Raw genomic sequence first — 22029 nt, 5'->3', positions numbered from 1 at the left:
TGCCCAAAAGACTTGTTACTCAATGGAGGTAAATACAAATAATGTTATGGAGGAATGATTTCACAATTAAGATTTCCTATATGTGAGATGAGTGAATGCTTAGCAGGATATCTCCCCAAACAGCATATCTGAGGATATGTTTGTTTATCCCACAGAAAATGGCTCCTAAGCCACAGCAGAATGAAAACCAAGTGCGAAGGAATGAGTCACAAGATTCTTAGGGAAGCATTTGGGAATGAGAATCCAATCTCTAGCGTCACAGGACTGTCACCGCACATTAATCTGAAGACTACACAGAAAATGTCAGCTACGCATAGACATCAATAACATTGTTTCCGAGCCAGAAAGCATCAATGTTGCTTCTATTTCAAATAAATGTTTGCCGGCATTGTCAAGACCTGCTAATAAATAAATAATAACAGAACGCATTCATGACAGCTGCAGGGGACCTGGATCCTCCTGTCCCCCCCCCCCCGCCCCACTTACCGGTACTTCTGAGTCCCCGGTGTGTAGCTGGGGCAGCGTGTAGATGTCTACGCGATTCGCGTAGGCAACTTCCGCTGCAGCCGGAAGGAGGTGTGGCTAGCAGCGGGGGTTGTCTGCGTCCATCGCGCAGACCTTCCCCGGCTGTCAGAGATCAGAGTTCCCCGCGCCGGTGCGGGGAACTCTGATCTCTGACAGTCGGGGAAGGTCTGCGCGATGGACGCAGACAACCCCCGCTGCTAGCCACGCCTCCTTCCGGCTGCAGCGGAAGTGCGTGGGATCTACATGCTGCCCCGGCTACATGACAGGGAAGTCAGAATCATCGGTAAATTTGGGGGGGGGGGGGGGAGTGTTAAATGGGGGGCATAAGGCATTTCTGGAGGCAGAGTGCTCTGTGAAATGCCTTTTAACCCCCTTAATGCCACTCTGCCTCCAGAAATGCCCTTTTAACCCTCTATACGCCACTCTGCCTCCTGAATGCCTTAAACCTCCCTATATGCCACTCTTCTCCATAATATGCCTTTTAACCCTCTAAATGCCAGAGTGGCATATAGGGGTATAAGGCATTTCTGGAGGCAGAGTGGCACATAGGGGGTCAAAAGGCATATCATGGGGCACAGTGGCATATAGGGTTAAAAGGCATATCATGGGGCACAGTGGCATTTAGAGGGTTAAAAGGCATATCATGGGGCACAGTGGCATATAGGGGTATAAGGCATTTCTGGGGCAGATGTGCATAACTGGGGGGCAGGTTGGAAAATAGAAGGAAATAAAACCAAAATATTTTTCTCAATCATAGCTTTTATTTAAAAAAAAAATAGTTTAGATGAATTAACATTTACTGGTAAAACTTTTTTCCTATAGGGTCGTCTTATATTCAGGCTTTTTCTTTTTTTTCCTAAATTAATATTCGGGTTTGGGGGGTCGTCTTATAATCGAGCAAATGTGGTATATAAAAATAACACTCAAGGGGCCAAACAGAAAAAATATAAGCCAGATTGATTGTTATTTTTAGGAGCCAGGAAAGTGTAAATACGTAGAAATCAATAAAAACTAGCGCAAAAGATAGGGCCATCAGTAAGCTATTGGGCATTATATCATTCACATAATTACATAATCATTGGAATTGGCATTACTAAGATGTAAGACATTGTAAATTATAGTTATATAGGTTGTAGGATTTATCAATTATAATACACATGCGCTTTCATTACCAGAGAAAGGCGCGTTGTACTGAAAGGGTTAAGCAAGCAGGGGCTGCATGTCTGGTTTGTCCTTCATTGATTGAAATCATCACTGCTGATGTTGTGGTCCAAGGAAGGAAATTAACAGCCGTGGTTACAAAACACAAAAGAACAAGCCTATGGATTACAGAAGGAACAACTTGGCTAAACCTAAAATAAATAAATAAGCCCATGTTTGATAAGATGATAGAGTCCCATCTATAACATCTATAAATTGTCCATTTAATAATATGAGCCTACGAAGGGATGGCTGTTTTTGGCATTGTACAAGCTATATAGAGAACTCCTACATTTTATTTAAATACTAGTATTGTATTAAAAGAATATTTTTGCAAACATTACTAGATTTTTTTTGGCATAATGAGTATGTGTTCTGGCGCGGTTTTCATAGGGGTAGGAGGGGGCTGATGCCCCAGGCACGGCGAGGCGAAAGTTTGAGCTGCCTAGCAGCAACATCCCTGGGCCCTGCTTCCAGAATCAGATGTGACATCAGCACCTCGCAGGGCGTAGGGTCACAGCCTGACTCCTTGTTGTACTGCCCGTGGCAAGCAATTGAACGGCTCGGTCTTAGTCACCTAGCCTGACACTGTGACTAGCGAGTCTATGAAGGAACAGACTCCATTAGCATTGCCATAAAGAGTTAGTTCAGTGTGGTGATTGAGCAGGGAAAGTCACCAGAAATACTGCATGCCTGGCAACAATGATAGCCTCCAGATCTGCAGATAAATTATGTTTAATGGCACAAAATAAGCGCTAACCTACATTATTGTACAAGCATTGTATTTTATGCCTTTAAAGGTGAATACGTTATTAAACCAAAGTTAGTAGCCCATTCCATTGTTTAAGTAAAAACAGTTAATCTTCTATTATCTTCAGGTTATGAAGCCTCTGAGTCCACAAGGTGAATGCTTTGAGGGGCCGCTCATTGAAATGCTTCTTAGAATTTAGAAGTACAGACTGGAGAATTTTATGCCACATCTTAAAAGCAACAGAGGATCCGAGAGGTGAAGGTGAATGATCTTCATGTCAAGGTCTGTTGCTTAAAAACATATGCCAATATTTTATTAGCTACATACGTACCCGCACTCAGCATTTTTTTTGGTGTAATATTTATTAACACGGAATGGAAATTTACATCCATGTTTGTTTGTTTTTTTTTAAAGGTTTTGGTACATGTATATTGGTTTTTATTATTTTTAAATAAAATGACATATGTTTATTTAGTATACACTACAAGAAAAATGTAGGGTTTGGAAACAAGCGACAGGTCAGTTTCCAGTTATAACAATCCAAGGACAAAACAAAATGAATGGGCAGTGGAGAAGTTCTTATCTGCTGTGTAAATAAATGTTTATCTGGAAACTGTCATTCAATTTAAGACACCCCCCCCCATTGGGCCACTTAAAAGGAGTTAAGAAAATTCCAATTCTAGTTCAGTTTTTGGCTTTTATTTGCAACTCCCATAAGGCACTGGTTCATTTGTATTACATCATAGTAAGAAAACTTGACATAAGACGACTCATACTTAATCTTAATGAACCGTCGGTAAATACAGCGGCTGTACTTTAGTCAAGAGCTATTGATACTAAAAAAAAGTTTCTTTAGCAACTATGACACCATAGCCCAAACCACTTATTAACGTGGCCCTGATCCAAATGCCACAATTTACATTTTAGGACACTAAATCAACCCTTGGCTATTTCAAATGTTGCAAACCCAATTATAATCGCAGCCTTCAATCACATAATGGTTTTTCTCATTCAGTGCTGGTACGGCATGAAGACCCTCCCAATACTTACGATTAATAAAGGAGCATCATGAATGACCAGCTGTGCAGAACTCTGGTCCTTGGGGGCCGAAAACAGACCAGGAAATCTGTGTATCACTGGTAGCCATATATTACAGGGTCTACTGGCTGGGCTCGACCCCAGAGCTACATATTCATTCATACACACACACACACCTTTGTACACTGTGTAATACAGAAATAATCAATGCCCTCATTAAACTGGACAGCAACCTTACAAAGGGTACAATCAAATCTGCCTTCAGCTCTTCCAGCAGTTTTATATAATTATTTTAATAATTCATTTCCATTTACCCGTTTTTCTCGTTTTATAGCATTTAGTAATTGTTAACCATTCGCCTGCATTCAGAAACCTCCTGTGCAAGTTCTGCTTCAGCGGAGAAGTTAAATTTAAAAAACATGTAACTAAATGCTCTTTTGAACACTCTCTCTAAATCGCCTACTCAGATGATGACTTTATGTTCTAGTTTCGGAACGTTTACGTATGTTTAAAACGTTTAATCGTTTCTCCCTTTCTCATCTAATGATTGCAATGAGTAAAAAAAAATCTTACTGTAAAAAGAGACAAGATCATCATATCTGTACGTTAACATATAAAATATATTATCTTTTATTTATATAGCACCTGCAATTTACAATATATACATTCAAAACTAGAACTGACAGACCGAGACAAACCTATACATTAGGTAAACAGGAACACATAAAAATGATTAATGGATCGTGAGCATACTGTGATGATCTGAAGTATTTTTATCTCCATGCAAATTGCAATAAGAAAAATATATCTATAAATAGCCAATAGTATACATAGAAACTAAAACATAATTATCATCACAAAAAACACCAATTGCTGGTAAAAACGCACATCAGCCCAAATTCCGGGAAAAAATGGTCTTTATAATTATCATGAGTTGCTTGCCAATTTAAACATGCATTATACAGGGCCAACCAAACCCTTCAGCAGGAGAAACTTGGCAGGGTGGTCTTCAGTGACATATAACGAGAGACAGAAAAACGAGCGAAAGAGAGGGGGGGGGGGACAGAACGAATAAAGGGAAAAGGGTATTGAGAGAGAGGGATACAGAGATGCATACGGATTCTGTTTTGGTTTTCATGGCTACCAACGCTACGTAGACATCCATAGACAACCTAAGTGTAAAGTAAAGACTTCTGCCGTCTTGCAAGGACTTTTACTCCATAAAAGATGATCTAGTCTGTTCCCAAAGTCTGTAGCGCACGCAGAGCTATTTCCAGCTGGCTAGTAGATGCCTGCAGGCTTCCGAAGAGAGGCAATCAAAAGAGATTAAACACTCGAAAATAAGAATAAGAGTTAAATAACGAAGCTGGCTTACCTTCTTTGAGAGCTTTGTCCATGTTGTGGGAAATCACTACTCTTCGTAGCTGGCTGGGTTCATGCATATGTGTAGACGGCACAATCTGAAACAGAAAGGGTAAAAGCTTATCAAACAGGGCTTCACTGCGCATGCAGACTTCATTAGTGAGTTAATTACCGTAACTTGTTTTTTGAACAGTTCAAAATTATATAGGAATACTCTTTTCTCTCTCCAATGTATTGGTTAACCCACAATCATTTAAACTTGAATTCAACTATAATAATAAAAGTAACACCTCAATTCTATGTGGTCTGTTAACGGGCTGTGACTTAGTAAGACTGCCGTTTTTTGTTTTCTTAACAGTTCCAGTACTTAGCATAATATAATGTTTTTAGGCAGCTGCATATTAGCCATTTATCTGCGTTGAAAGTTATTGCAGTGAATCTATTAGACAAACACCCTGACTCCACATAATGTCCGTGGTAAACGATAGAATGGCTCAGTGTTGATTACCCAGCCTGACACCTTGACTAATGGATGTCTATGGAGTCTATGGAGGAATAGACTTAATTAGAATTGCCATAAAGAATCAGCTCAGTGTGGTGATTGAGCAGAGAATGTTACCCAAAATATCACATGACTGACAACAATGGTCGCCTCCAGGAAAAGTTTGTTGGAGCAAAATGAGACTAGGTTTTTGTCAATGTCAGCCTACATTACTCTATACAGTACTGTATATTAAAATATATGTTTAATATTTTCCCATGAGACTATCCTTTTAACAGTGCTTACCATGACAGAAGTTAATGCCAACCGTGCAAACCTCACATAACTGATTTATACAGTTGCTAGAAATTTGGCCACCACAATTTAGAGATGATTTGTCCTCATTTTAATGTGCTCTCTCTTTCTTTTTTTTGAAAGTAACATTTTTAAACTAGAGAGTTGTACAGTGTAAGCCATAGAAAGAGAGAAAGCAGATTTGGTAAAGATGATACCTTTATTGGCAAACTGGCATATAATAGATTGCAAACTTTTGAAACTATCTAGGTCTCTTCTTCAGGCTAAAATAAGCAGTTTGAGGTTAAGGTTTTATCACAAAACTTTGAAACTTGCTACATCTCATTGACCTTCATTACAAAAGGACCAACTCCGGTGATGCCAAGTTGTCTCTGCATAATGTACCGTTAACAAGGTAAATCCACCTTATTTAACTATGTAGGATGCAGGGCAGTCTTCGCACATCTCCTGACCCAAGGCGGAAGGCAGAGAGATCATAATGATTCACAATAAATACTGGGTTGTACGTACCATGGAAGCCATAGTGATCCAAAACCACCAGGGCTGTTCCTCAAACATTCTATTTCAGAAAAAATCATATCAAATGTGGCTCCGTTTAAATCCCAGTAATCAAACGTATCCACTTAGAGACCATCAGTATCTCTTAATGCCTCTCTGGACTGGGAAATATTGCACAGCTAAAGTCTACCTACCCTCAATACAGAAATCAGGACACACACTAGCAAGAAACAGGGCAGAGTCAAAACGATGGATATACTATAGACTTAAGAATATGGAAGCGAATATGTCACATTTCCCAAATGTAATGAGATTAAAATAATCAAATCTCACGTAGTACATATGCATGCACCTTACATCTATACCATTAGAGGAATTATTTCAATGTTCTCAGGCCATGAAGAATCCACATTGCCTTCATTGCCTTGAGACGCTCTACAACAGAAAGCCGTAAGGTGGCTCATTGGGTGGGTGGCCCCCACCAACTCTTTCCTATAACCATCCCCAACACAGGGGGTCCCCATTTGGACACTTGGAATGCTGGCAGATACGGAAAACGGACAATAATTCCTGGTATATGAATATTCTTTAGAGCAATTAAAAACAAAATCTATATTCCCAAGCAATTTAGTTATTTATGAACATTTTTTAAGTAAACAATGCTACATTTTCAGGATCGTGTTGTCCTATTGGGCCTTTGTGAACTTAGGAGAATTTGGTATAATAAGAACAAAATAAAAGGATATGAAAGATTTAGATCAAAAGGTTTGTTAAGAATACACACACCCAGAATAACTGCACGTGTAAAGCAACAGGAAATAACACAGAAGTTTGTTTCTCTAGAACATCAAGAAAAGGAACAGTCACGTCTCCCTCTGCCAAGTACTTTCAGCTGTGTATCCAGCACAAATCCATTACTTATTATCAAAAATGTTATATTACATATTATATACCGGTACTTGAAAGCAAACCTTAGCATTCAATAATAAATACAATGGTAACGCTAACGACCTCATATGCTCCAAGAACATCACCTGACACGTTTCCACCGGTTACTGGAGTTAATCATAGGCCCTATGCAGCCTCGCTCTACTACGCTTCCAAATCCCACTCCTGGGGGGAAAAAAATTGGTGGCACACCGGCAAATGTCTGGTGATGGATAGGGCTGAATATACTTAAACTATCTGCCATTCTGTGGCCGATGGGTCCTGCAGCGTGTGGCTGGATAAGTCCAATGGCCTTAAAAGCACCAGCCCTGCTTACATTTATGGTTAGGCTTGCTACCTTGTGCCAAGGTGTTCCATGGATACTCGGATAAAACCATGCCCCGGGTGAAATTTCTCAGTGACAAGGAAAGAGAGAGAAAAAGGAGACATGCAACTGAAAAGAGAAAAAGGCGAAGATTACATAGAAACAGAAGAGGGAGAAGATAAAACAACGGAAGAGAGGAGAAAAATGAGGAGAGAGAATGAGGAGCGAAAATAAGGAGAGAAAGACGATAGAGAAAAGAAAGGAAGGAGAAGATCAAAGGGATGGAAAGAAGAACAAAAAACAGAAGACATTTTGACCCTCAGCAGCTGCAACAGAAAAACACACATTTTACATCTTAAGAAGGAGCAAAAGCTGCCAACAGTTTCAGTGCTCCGGACAACGCCAGACATCCACTTCTTTCCACAGAATTTGCACTACCAGGACTGCGCGTCATCTCCACAGTCTACAAATCTCAAGCACACTTCAATACCTCAACTTTCCTCCCATGGATTTACGCTGAATGTCGCCCCGCCATATGCTCAGACATTCTCCAAACCCTATGTATGGTGGGCCTGCACTCATTTGTAAAGATTAAGAAAAGATATTCATAATGTTCCTCCTCATGTTTTTTTTTCTTTTTTGGGTATATAAGCTACAGACTGAAGCATACCGATTGTGCCTCATAATGCCTTTCTAGTCCATCTTCTCCCCAAGGATTTAATAAAGAAAAAATTCTCCTTTAAAAGGGTAAAATTTATGACGTCTGCTCGTATAGCTGGTTTCTATCACTGTTCCTCACAGTCCCAAGCGGCAAAGGTTGTTTGCGTCACTAATACCTAAAATAGCTATTGAACAGCACTCAACTACAGAAAAAAGGAATACTCGTTATATTACTAATAATAGTACTGCTGATAATACTAAAACAGATTAGCAATAGTAAAAGTATAATAAATGTATACACTGGTGAAATAAAGAAACCTCACAAGGGCTTTTACTATCCAGGCAATTGTATCTGTAGACTGCAGCATCGCATTAAAGAAGAACACGTTAAAAGATGCTCACGTATCAATCGAAGGTTCAGCATCTATACCACAAAGCATTTTAGTAATAAGCAGTACTTTATTTTTGTTGGGAATAGCCAAGCATAAAACAAGCCTGGTCTATGTTATCGCCAAACCATACTGTAGAGTTAAAAACAAAATGATTTTGCTTTCGCACGCTAGCTATAAACAGACTGCCTGCTACGCCAACTCCAGCATATTAAAGAACATTGCTGAGTGAGCAGCTTCATTAAGCAATATCATTATTTACTATCATAGCGAGCACGGTCTCCGAGCGTAAGCCTCCAGGCATTTCCGCAGCTGCACCTGCTCGGTAACGAATGCGAAGGGAACAGGGGAACCACAGCCGGTTTCTTAAATGGGAATAAAATATATCAGACAGATAATCCATGAAAATGCATTATGGGGACACTTTAACTCATATGATAGCCGCAGGGTCCCTGTAAATTTTAAACGCGCCCCTTCTTGAGATTCTGCAGAATTCCTCCATATGCTTTTGCCTCTGTCCCCGCTCCCCAGCTTGCAGGAAACGCGTTCAGCCAAATGCATGGAAAAAGTTCTCTAACATGCATTAGAAATAAAATAACGTTGGGGACTAAACTGTTCTTTTAACCAATGATACAAAAACTGCCTCTGGACTTCTGTTGTATCAAATGTTGGTGTCTTGGGTTAAAGGTATATAATAACATAGTTCTACATGTCTTCTTGGGCTTGATGCCCATGCACTCCCTGCAAAACCAATGCCCAAAGAACCCAAAATGTATATTACCGCCTCCTATATGGGTCGATAGCGCCATTTCAAAGCAGTTCTTACTCTAGAATCAAGGCATTCCAAAGAACATTTTTTTATGAAAATCCTCAATATTTAGGTATTTGTTGGGTATGCGCTGCATTCTTGCTTTGCCAACTAGAGATGGTGTTTATTAACTTGACTATGAGTCATTCTTCTAAGTAGCTATTTATGTAATCGATTAGGAGATCAATAGATCATTAAAAGTCACATAAAAATCCTAGGAAAAGCTCAGCCCCACCAGTAACTGATACATCTCTTTTGTGTTCCGTTTAGTATGCTCACGGAGACAGCCTTAGTCTGCACAATTCTACATGCGGCCATTGGTTCTAAATACACATTCTTAAATCTGTATTCCAACCCCACGGCCCAAGAAGTCAACCAATTCTGGCCAACATCTACCCAAATACTGTGGATATTTACATTTAGGACACTGACGCTTAAAACAGGCACAAGAGAAACTGGAGACATCTGATACAAAAACCAAGGGCGTACATAATCTGAGGTCTATAGCAGTAATGACTGCAATATGCGATTACAAAAAGGGCTTCTTAATGACTGACATACACCAGAAATGAAGCCAATGTGTCTACAAATACCTCCTTCTGCAGGAGAGGAATCCCCTGACACAGAAGTCACAAAAGTAGTCCTGACGACCCTTTTGGTGACGCGGAACCCTGAAGCTTTTGCAATCTTTATATGCAATTAATTAAACAAAAATGTCAAAATGTTGTGTGTAAATTCCAAGCTCTTGATTTAAGGAGCATTATAAAACGAGCAGGAATTTGGGAAATCCTTATATGAAATACTTTGCCAAGAAACACAGGGGTCAAGTTGGGACAACCAAGAAAAAAAGACCAATGTTGTGCCCAGATACAAGTAATTCAACATAATGCAGACAATCTCAAAATATATTCTGCGTTACAAAGCAATCATCTATACGTACTATATGTTCATCTTATACTATAGGCAAAGAGTTTGAAGGGACGGCCTTGAATGCCAAATCAACAAGCATTTACCAACGTTAAAAAAAAAAATGGGTTAAGTAATATGGCAACTAAGAGTTAAGTCAGTTTTTGGTTTAAGTCGTAGAGTACAGGTACAAAACAGGTATTTAAACCAGCAGTTAAACTCCGGGAGCACAAAGTCTATAGCAAGATCCTCACAATGTCAGCTGTCTTTAGTGGCTTCCATTGGACCATACTCTAGAATCAAAAGGAGCTAAGGGACTCTAGATCAGCTTCTAAGTTACTTAGGCCAAGTTGGACCCAGGGTCATCCAGCAAAACCCCAAGAATCACCACCAAATGGGGGTTTATTCACTAAGGAACTAGTTGGCAGGATGGCTGCAGTTTCAACTCACTGAATTCACTACCAATTAACCAAGCCCTCCTTGGCTAATTTATCTAAGAATGAGTTGGCCCTGTATAATGCATAGTTCAATCAGCGAGGTGACATGAAATCTCACTGATTTAAATATTCTTCATCCAAGGCCAACCAAGCTATTCTTGCATTATAAGTACACTGGAGTTGGCCCTTCATAACCTGAAATGAAGTCAGGGAGATGATACTGCCCCAAACTATCTTGACTAGATGTATCTGTGAACCGACCAACGTCAAAATCTGACACTATGTCGGTGGCCTCAGAATCTGTGCTGCATCATACTAAAAAAGTTTAGAGAAAAATGAATCCCTAGTCGGTAACAACTGCGTAAATTGTTGGCGCTATATAAATAAAAAAACAGATAATAATAATAATAATAAAGAAATATACTACAGGCTTCAATTTGTACAAAACGCTCCCTTTCCCCAAAGTAAGCATGGGGTTTACAAGAATGCGTGAGGCTGGTATTTCAGAGGACGAGCCATAATATACATTATTAATGCCGGTCTGCGGTCCGTGCAGTCATCTCGTGTGCAAAACGGTTTTTGTTCAGCTCTTGTTTCAAAAGCCGAGATTTCAGTAGCTGAGACTTTGCCCAAAGTCAATCACAACTGCAAGATGAAGTGTGCTCCATTTAGCTAACATGATGTATGTGGGGTTTAAATATTACAAACTATTAATCCATACAGGTGGGTTTGTCCAAGAGACTCAGGATCATGCAGACAATTTATATTTCACATCAGTATTCATCAGACCATTATTGTTATCTTTTATTTATACATAGCCAATAATGTATGCAGAGCTTCTTACAGCAGGTATATCTAAGGGGAATGATGAGACTAGAATAGACAGACTAAGACACACTGATACATTAGGTAAAGAGTGCCTTGCGTTCGATCTTACAATTTAGAGAATTCGCAAATAAGTAAGTTGTATCTGAATTCTGTAGCCGGCTTGCTACAATATACAAGTACAGGTATTTAGCAAGTAACAAAAACACAAAGCCTAAAGCCACAAAGGGGACATAGGGTTCAGTCAATGAGTACATTTTCCCTAAAGCCATTGCTACTGAAGGCATCCCTGTGGCCATATGTGGTATTGCAAGCACAGCATACAGTTTAGATTCAGGCAGTGTCCCTGTCCCCCTTGCCAGCCCTCTCCGGCATACCAAAGAACCCTAACTAAACTAAAACTAACCCCAGAGACTGAGAACTGTTCTACACAGACTTCAAGCTTACCATTGTTTATGATTAAGACCACAATACATAATCTTAAATAGACCTAATTATTCATACCTATAAACAAAGATGAAAAGTTAATGGCAGGAATGAAGGTGGTTGAATTCAAGTATTTCCTTATGCCATAACATTTTAGGATTTCCATATGGACAGGGGCGTATGGTTAACACATCAGGTAAGTTGCTAAAGATGGCAATAAGCCTTCTGAGCATCCAAATTGAGACACATTTTTTCCATTTGGGATTTTGGCCAACATACATACATACATACATATATACGCTAGCGTTGGATTTAGGCAACAACCCTATAAACATTTTATCCCTAGAGAAACCTGTATATTTTTTCCAGTTAAGCCATTCATAGATACCTGGTATAGGGTATGTTAGAAAAATATAAAAAGTGGCTTGCAGCTGGGGCAACTGTGGCATCACACTGACTGATCCCTGCATGTTAGCAGGGATCAGGCTTCCCTGCATGCAGCCAGTTGATTATCAACAGATCAGCTGGTAGGATGTTGGCTGTTTTTGTTGACATCTCTTATGGTAGTGAGCAGTCCTATTAGGCTGCCTAAAAGTAGATCAGCAGCTCTCTCTTCGCTCTAGATCAGGGGTCCTCAAACTACGGCCCGCGCAAACTACGGAGCGCATTTACCCGTCCCGCCGGGTGTTTTTGCCTCAGGACATCCATGTGTTCCGAAAGATGCTTTCGGGACACAAGGATGCCTCTGTGAAGTCCCTGCGGCACGGGTTTACTTTAAAAACGCGGGGACCGCCGGGAGCAGGCGCACGCAGCGACGTCACTGACGTCCCATGCGTGCACCCATGGCAACCGAGCGCCGCAATATGCCGGCATATTGCGGCGCTCAGCAGTGAAACAGTCGGCACCAGCAAGCGGCTTTTAAACACTGATGCGGAGGAGAGAGAGGGGCGCCTAGCAACCGCTCGGCGCCCCTCGTTCTCCCCCGCATCAAAAAAAAGAAGACAGCCTTTAAAAGCCGCTCGCTGGTGCCCGCTGCTTCACTGCTGGGCGCCGAAATATGACGTCATATTACGGCGCTCAGCAGTGAAGCAGCGGGCACCAGCGAGCGGTGCAGGAAGAAAGAAGCATCGTGCTCCCGTCGCTGGACTTCAAGGTGAGGGGGGGGGATATATAGTGGGTAGGGGGGAGAGGGTATATAGTGGGTAGGGGGGAGAGGGTATATAATGGCTAGGGGGGAGAGGGTATATAGTGGGTAAGGGGGGGGGGGAGTATATATAGTGGGTAAGGGGGGAGAGGATATATAGTGGGTAGGGGGGAGAGATTATATAGTGGGTAGGGGGGGAGGGTATATTTGTTGATTTAACTTTACTTGTTCTTAATTTTAAATATTGTATTTATTCCCGTTTTGTTTCTTCACTTCAAAATAAGATATATGCAGTGTGCATAGGTATTTGTTCAGGTTTTTTTTTGTGTTTTTTTTTTTAACTATAGTCCGGCCCTCCAACGGTCTGAGGGACCGTGAACTGGCCCCCTGTTTAAAAAGTTTGAGGACCCCTGCTCTAGATGAACGCTTTCCTCTTTAATGACATGTGAAGATAAAGAAAAGCTTTACATGGTTTCCATTCTGAGCCCAGTCTGCCGGCTACATATAGCATTCAAGCTTTAAAGCACGTGATCCTTTTCTCTGAACACCTGTGCAGTATTTCCTGCTTTCAGTTATTGTTCCACACAAGGCTACGCAAAACAAGAAGATAATGACCACATGGCGATGCGCAGATATTATTATATTAATTCCTACATAAAATAATTCAACAGATTCATTTTCTAAGCATGGTTATTTGAAAGCCCCTGCCTCAAGCATATTCACAAACCAAGGACTTCTTTGTGAGAAAAGGTATGTGGATACAATGTAGCGTTATAGATATGCTGGTATATACAAAAATATACAGCACGTGTCAATATGAAAATCATACTTTTATCTGATATAAGACAACCCCAGACATCTTAGAAAATTAAATATAAACACGGATAGACTTTACTGATAAAATCAACACTCTATGGTATGTTTTGGGTAAGAACATGATAAGGAGATTAACAAAGCAGAAAAGGTTCCACTTAAGAAAATAGCTCCACAACCAACTACAATGAAGTCCTGCCACCATGTAGATGAAACCATCACCGATAGCTTTTACCATAATCTAAAGCTACCTACAGCTGACGGTGTATTCTGGCCTCAGTCAACTAGGCCAAAAACAGCTGGTCCAAAGTGCAGCAACACCTGTGCGTCATAACAGGGAGCCAGTTGGTGTCTTGGGCAGTCAGGCTATCTGTAGTACCCCTGCTCAGCGGAGCTGCTGCAAGGGCAATCAATGATCTCCCCACCATGCCTGTAAACACTATGGAGGACTGATGTATCAGCACACCACCCAGAGTTCCAACACTGCGGCACGCCCTGGCGCTCAGAACTAAGGATGGCGGTGCAGAGGGGGCAGCTGGTGGCCCTGGCCTGGCTTAGGCCTTGGGGTGCGTCGAAGGTTAATACCCCACTCCCTACAGCTGTTAGGTAATCAATGTAACTGGTTCAGATATATAAGCTTTAAAGGTCTGAGGGAAGCTGCGATCAGAATTATTGACAATAAGAATATTTTTTCCCCATAATAAGCTCGGTACCACGATACAGTAAATTTGATACGGCATGCAAAAAGAAATTAAATTAGAAGATATTGCAAAGAACATATTTCAATTTACAGTACGGCTGTAATTCATCTGTTATTAAGATTTCATTCGATTCCCTACATTTGTGAAAGAATCAGTGTTCAAATGGATTTTGTATTTAGTCCTATGTCATTCAATTAGTTGCCAATTGCATTAACTGACCGCCAGTACTAGTCAATTAAGCATATTCTTCCAATACATTCTTTTGTGCTGAGCATATAGAGCTCAGTTATTTTTCACAGATACGGGACAATAGCTTGGTTTATCAAGGGTTTTTTTTGTTTTAAAAGAAAAACAGGGAAGCAGAAAAAAATATTTTTAACATCCCTTGTCTCTTAAAACATGCCAGTGGTTTCCATGGGGATCTGCTTCAAGTACTCTACTTAAAAAGAAAAGGATTTAATATGAGAAGGGAAATATGCCTTTCTAAAAAAAAACTAAAAACCTAAAGGATGCTGAAAGTTAAAATGAATTTTAAATTGCAGGCTTTGTAATTGGATGTCTGTTCTATTTATTCTACAAAGAAAAGCTGAAATACCATCGACTTATGATTTCCATCCACAACTTAGCACAGCTGTGTACATTTTTCAGTAGAGCTTTTTTTTAATGTAGTATTACCGTACTTGCTCGAGTATAAGACGACCCTATTATAAGACAACCCCACGAGATTTGAATATTAATTTAGGAAAAAACAGAAAAAGCCTGAATATTAGACTACCCTATAGGAAATAGTAATAAACTATGATTGAGAAAAATGCATTTCTTGTCTTTATTTCCTTTTATTTGCCTACCTGCCCCCCAGTTATGCACATCTGGCCCCTGGCTTGCCACTCTGCCCCCAGATATGCCTTATACCCCCATTATGCCACTCTGCCTCCCTGATATGCCTTATACCCCCCGATATGCCACTCTGTCCCCCGATATGCCAATGCATCCCTAGACTTGCCAATGCATCCCCAGACTTGCCCCCATGCTTCAGACCCCCCTGTGCCTAGTGGGGGCAGCCAGCGAACATCTGCACAATGCATGTAGACAACCTCTGCTGCTGCACGGCACTTCCACCAGGGCTTCTATGGAGGAGCACAGGAGGGTCACGTCACGCCGGCACTGCGTCACAGAAGCCGCAGTGGAAGTGTCTGGCAGCAGCAGAGGTTGTCTGGACGCATCGAACAGACATTCACCAGCTGCCAGAGAAGTGGATCCAGGTCCCCTGCAGCGCTGCATGGGATCCGGATCTAGTCTTATAGTTAGACGTCTATTTGAGATCGGATTATAAGACTACCTGCAAACGCAGTAATTTTGTAATACTGTAACCACCATAATGTCATGGCTTCCTCCTTAAATGATCAGACCACTATGCAGACCATATGGAAAAAGTGATAGCCAAGTAGACTCAACACTACAGGAAGAGGCTGTTGACTTTTGATAAGAATTCACTCTGCAAGCTGTTTGATTCTGAATATCCCAACGTATAGAATATTAATTCTTACAATGGCATTACACTTTTACTTTAATATCATTTACAGATATATTCCAAGATTCTACCTGCCATATCTGGAATGAAAAATTAAGAGACAATATTTCAAATAATATTTAATGTATAAATTTGTGTGCTTCGTTAGTTGGTTTTGAGGATTAAATGCAACTGTCTGCTGAACAAAAAAAAGGGTTTTCTAAAGATCTTTGCTTAATATTTATCTCAATTTGTTATATTATAAGCTATTTGTTCTGCTGCCACTTTTAACATTTCTAGCATAGCTTTGTTCTTTCGCCACCACCATTCATCATGTGATTTAATATGTACATTCGAGTCTATAAAAACACATACATTTTTGTGACTGAACAACCGAGTACTTCACTGTGTCCGGGTGCCATGCCCCATCACAGCCCATTGATAAGAGAAAAGTGCACAGCTAGACCTTTTACTGCCAGTCATCGCAAAACAAATATGTTCTGCCTAAAATGTGTAATGGCTGTATTATATAAAATACAATACATATATCATATCGTCTCGAATATATAGGCCGCACCCCTAAAGCTTGATATTCCTTTAAAGAAAATGTAATGTAATACTAGAAAGCTAAAAACATAGTATTCTCTCACTCAGTCACCTTATCCACTGTCTTCCCTTGTACCTGTGAGTTCAGTCTTCACTCACTTTCTGAGTATGCAAACAAAGTATCACATAACACACCAAATGATTTAGTGGCACCAGGCATATGTGAATTAACAGCTAAATAATGTTATATTAATAACAACACCATGTCATCACACTCAGCCAGCCAATAGTACTATCACGTGACATTCTACAAAAAGATGGATTGACGTGTGAGGTCTTCAAAAAACATGGAACAAGGGAAACCAAGGCTGCCAGAAACAAATGTGTCTGTAGATTTTAGAAAAGGATGTCCCCAGAAACCAACATGAAAGTCTTGCTACATCCACACAGACAAAAAACTGCACATATACATGAAAAATAGGATTTCTGTATCAAGTTAAATTTAAACATGTATATGTAGAAAACCATTCAGCTTTCAGATACACGTAAAAAAAATGAAACTTATATGCCGAATCTCACCAGTTCAGTGCATGGATGGATGATCATTTTCCCATAACAGCGTGCATTATAAAAAGAGAAAATCCAAATCCAACATCAGCACCAAGGGCTGCGGGGCTGCCAACTACAGCAGGCAGGATTGCATTTCATCCCACAAGGGCTGCCTGAAATATTAATGCAGAACACGTGTACTTATCTAGGTTACTCTCATTTCCAGTGTTATAATGTAAGTTACTCTGCCTGTGTAAAGGCCCGTGTTAATGTGTTCAATTACACGTGAATCAAACGTACATCAGCGCACGCGATAATTTAAGATTAAAAAATAATGACACTTCTTTGTCACCGAGTGTCTTTCCAGCTTATTCCACCTCAGAGTAGCTTTGATACAGTGCTGGAGCTCGTCTTGTGGAGACTCGCAGACCAAATTCATACATAGTAACCATTTTATTCATGTTATTACCATTATTTCTCAATGAACAACACAGCTGTATGATACATCCATTTCAGTTTACATATACTTTGATTCATTAATAAGTCAGGGATTTTGAGTTGAGATCCTAACTGATTTAATCGGCAACCCAGTGAAGGGTGAACCACAAGTCATGAGTGACTCGAGTGCCAATTGATTTCAATAGATGGAAAACTCTTCAGTTGAGCTACTAATGAATAAAAAATGAATACTGTGCGCTAGGCAACCCCCGGGAAAATGAGTCACCATGAAAACGTAAAATGCGGAGTAAAATGGTTACCATGCGTATAATAGTTTGAAAACTATGCACTAAATGGGACACTCAAGCCATCACACGCACTAATGCATGACAGATTGTAATCTTGCTCGGTTTGTCAAACTCTTTGAATGTGTCTATTGTAAGAAGCACTGCGTACATTTTTGGCACCTTGGCTTTGTGGTCTGTTTTGCAAATCCACTGAGGGATTCTGCAGAATTCCCTACATGCGTTTTCACTTTTCCCATCCCCCCCAGCTAAACGCCGTGCATGTGATATAGTAACCTCTGGCGCTGGATCAGAGAAGGCTATGGACTGGTGGACCTCAGGTGGAGACCTCTGTGAGCCTGTGTGGAAAGCATTCCAATTAATTTCAATGAGAAATCTTTCCTGCCGCTGATTGGCTGCTTGAAGAAGCCAATCAATGGCAGGAAGCGTCGGGCCATGGAGGAGGAGGAGAGACACAGCAGGACTGCAATGTCTACATCAGGTAAAGGCTTTATTTTGTTTTATAAGAATGGATATTAGAGTATTTTAATATGAATTATTCTATAGTGGGGGTTTCAGGGATGCGTAAAGACAGATAGTACTGCTTCATGTAAAACAATCCATAAAAGCTGGCGTACCTCTTTAAAAGTATTATTGAAAATTAAGGTAATTAAAAGCCCAGTGCATTGTGTTTCCTCCTCAGTCTGCCGAAATGGTTAATACAATCATACAAAATGCTCTTAACCAGACTGTATTCACATTAGGATGAGCTCTCACCGGAAAGTTCTGCATCAAGGGACATTCTTATACTCACGACACACCTTTGTTTAATAACACAACAAGGATTCTCCTTTCTTTCGACGCATCACCGGCGCTTTTAATCAATCTATACACAAGTGACAGGCATGCAAATATGTTCAGTGAGTCTGACGTCATATCATCTGCAGATGCACCGACACCTGTGCCAGGAAACTACTTCACCCCGCAAAACAATTCCACCCAACCGCTAAATGTACAGAAGGAACTTGTCTCTAAACGACGTAGACAACGGTACAGAAAGCCACCGAGTTTGGGAAAGTGGCCCAGTAAAACCCTCAGGTTGACTTTTCTCCACATCTGAAACATTTTTATCAATTAGAAACACAACTGCAGACATTAGCAAGACAATAGCTGTTAATATAAAAACAGCAATTATCAAATGGCACGTGGGCGAAACACACCAAACAGCCTTGGTAACTTCCCTCAACGCTCACAGAGATTTTAATATTCATAAGTTCTGAAAAGACACGCAATGTACGGTTTGTGCATGAAATAATCTTCTCAGGTGGCTGCATTGAAGACGTGTATGTGTTCTAGCTCTGTAATCATAACCTGATCTACCAGATAAGTACACCAACTCCTTATCATATTGCTTGTGGCTACAGAATGGCTCAGTACTAATCACCCAGTCAGAAACTTTGAGGTTTATTCATTAAAGGGAGAGTTGCGGTTTCAACTTCCTCACTTCACTATTCAGTATGCATGGGCAATGCAAGGAGGTTTCTCTAGCAATGGCTGAGCTGCCCCCGTATAATGCATAATTCAATGTGAAATGAGAATCTGAAGACATCTCACTAGGCTTGGTCATATATAATGTACAGGGAAGCTAAGGAACTAAAGCCACAATTCTCCTGCAATCTTTTAATTAGCATTTTCTGGCACTCGCTTAACACTGGCTAAAAATGTGTTAATTATAATGATGTAGAAAATATTTCTACGTAATATGACATCTCATCAATTAGTTGCTTTCAAACAATCCATCCAGTTATTGATCAGAAATACATAATACACACAACGTGTGATAGCGGTCACCCAAACAAGTAACTCCCATCGCACACTGCTAGCATTTGTATTGAAACTGGACAATTATCTGCTAATTTGGCTAGAATACCGTCAGGGCGTAGTTTAAATTTTTTAGCATGTTTTCTATTACTTTGACTCAGCTTGTTAGTGTTTTAAGCATTTTATTGTTAAACCATAATTGCCTGTCCCATTAAATCTATTTAACCTGCTCACTGGTATTACAATAGCACTTCTACTGTGACTATACAGGTACAAGGCATCAGAACAGCGTATGTGTAGGTTAAAGGACTGTCTGATGTCCCAGACACCCCCACTATAAAATCATTCATATTAAAGTGATCCGAGTACTTTAACATCCATTCATCCACAACAGAAATGCCCTTCTCCTCCATGCCACTGACTGGCTGCTTGAAGCCATCCGTGGCAGGACTTCAGACCCATGCCCCTATTTTACCCCAAGTCAGCGCTGGAGAGGCATTTGAAAAACATACAACAGGGATATTTAAAGGGACCATGCAGCTATTATGCACTAAAGATATAATGGTGTAATACTGCCTTTAAGGCAGTGAATTCTTTATCTTGTTGAGCCTTTTACCTATTTCATGATTGGGCTGCACTAGTTGCACTTAATTGAATCAAATTTGTATTCTGGTTTTGTTTTCATTACGCAAACCTTATGAATTTTACTTGCGTTTGCATCACAATTCCATCATATGTAGGTTTATTCCAAGAACTTGGACATCCGGACTTCTATTTAAAGACGCTTCCATGAAACAATGTCACGCTGCACCAATTAAGGCTGTATTTAAACAAAAATATAATTGGATAACAGAGTGGCTTTATGACATTTATGAGAACAGTTGTATGGAATTATGAGCCATCGCGGCATAATTAAGTGGCTTTGGAGCAGTACTAGGAATCTTGGCATCAGCCACTTCACTGCAGATCGCAGATTGATAAAAATTATAAAATAATTACCATAATGAAATGTCATATTTCACACACAAATGCACAAATTAATCCAGATTCCCCAATGCATTACCATTGTTGGTTAAGAATATATATGGGAAAGGTGAAAAGAAGTAAATGCGAGGAAAAGAACTATATATTAATGGAGCTACTGCTCGCATCCTATGCAAATACGTGTTTCATTATATTCTAAGAGAAAATATACAGCAATTTGACATATTTTCTGATTGGCACTGAAATTGCAGTTAGCTGTATAGGACTATGTTTTCATTGTTTTTACTGATGTTATTTTGTGATTTTTATTGATTATTCAATTGAAAGTTTAGCAAGGAATGTAGCTGTGGAAGACCCCCAAAAAATAAAAACCAAGAAGAATGGTAAGAACCATTTGGCCTGTCTAGTCTACCCACTCATGGCTTCGAGCTAAAGTTTGTGTGATTTTGATTCTATTCCGTTAGCAGCCTTGTTTTATTATATTTTGAAAACATTAATGTCTGTCCAATGAACCGAGTCTGTATTCTCTAAATAGATAAGGCTTTATACTGCGACTATCCACTTCTACCAGACCCTGTTTAATATTGGATTTTGATCTATTTTGTACAACTGAACGGATCAGATGTGATGGGATTAGGTCCCCCCATCTTGTGTAATATGTTTATACCTAATCACGCTGCCGAGAAACCTCCTTGATTTAGGAATTAATCTTGCTCACTTACGCAGTGCTTTGACTAAGTCTTCTAAGACTTACTCTTCTCTTACGCTGCCGGAAAGTTGCCAATTGGCTGATTGCGTGGAGTGTGCCGCTATGGAATGGACATCAGTCTACTTCTGGTTAGTTGGCGAGCGGCCACCAAGACTGGAATACACTGAAACCGCCAATTATGGGTGGGTTATATAAATCAGCTCCATCCCTTTAAAAAGTTTGCGTTGAGCTAGAGAAAAGGTGTTTGCCTTTGTAATATTTTAGCGGTATTGGTTTTTCTTTATATTTATTACTTTGCCGAATTATTTGGTATATAATACATTATGCAGTATACTCTGTTTTATGGACCATGTGGTTATGTAGCTCTATGAATACTATAATTAGTTTTAATAGAAATGGCTCTATGGTTGAAAAGGGGAAATAGAGAAGAGAGCACACACTAGAAAAAAATAAGGTCCAGGCTGTGACCATCATCCTAAGTAGGGGCGTTAGTATGCGCAAGATCAAAAGAGGAGGAGGTGATGGAAAGGAATTTTAAAGCAAAGTGATGTCTACTGGATGACTGAGGGGACATCAGTGGAGAGAAAGGGAAGCCATGAGGAGAAGCGGTCAAGAAAGATATTAACAGGGCCAGGGGGACAGTATGTGACAGCAATA

The 22029-nt window shown here is 40.2% G+C and overlaps 1 protein-coding gene across 1 annotated transcript in view; it reads right to left on the bottom strand.

The window, feature by feature from the left end:
• LOC149285573 (sorting nexin-25-like) overlaps window positions 1–22029 on the bottom strand; it is a 65951-nt gene that overhangs the window by 38853 nt on the left and 5069 nt on the right. The window contains exon 2 of the mRNA XM_089495176.1: window positions 4890–4974. Within this exon, the coding sequence (XP_089351302.1) occupies window positions 4890–4974 (85 nt within the window). The remainder of the gene's footprint in view (window positions 1–4889; window positions 4975–22029) is intronic.

Source organism: Sceloporus occidentalis, unplaced genomic scaffold (genome assembly GCF_023333645.1).
Source record: "Sceloporus occidentalis isolate IW3139 unplaced genomic scaffold, rSceOcc1.0.p SCAF_77, whole genome shotgun sequence".
NCBI lineage: Eukaryota > Metazoa > Chordata > Lepidosauria > Squamata > Phrynosomatidae > Sceloporus > Sceloporus occidentalis.
This window is presented reverse-complemented; position numbering and strand designations above follow the sequence as displayed.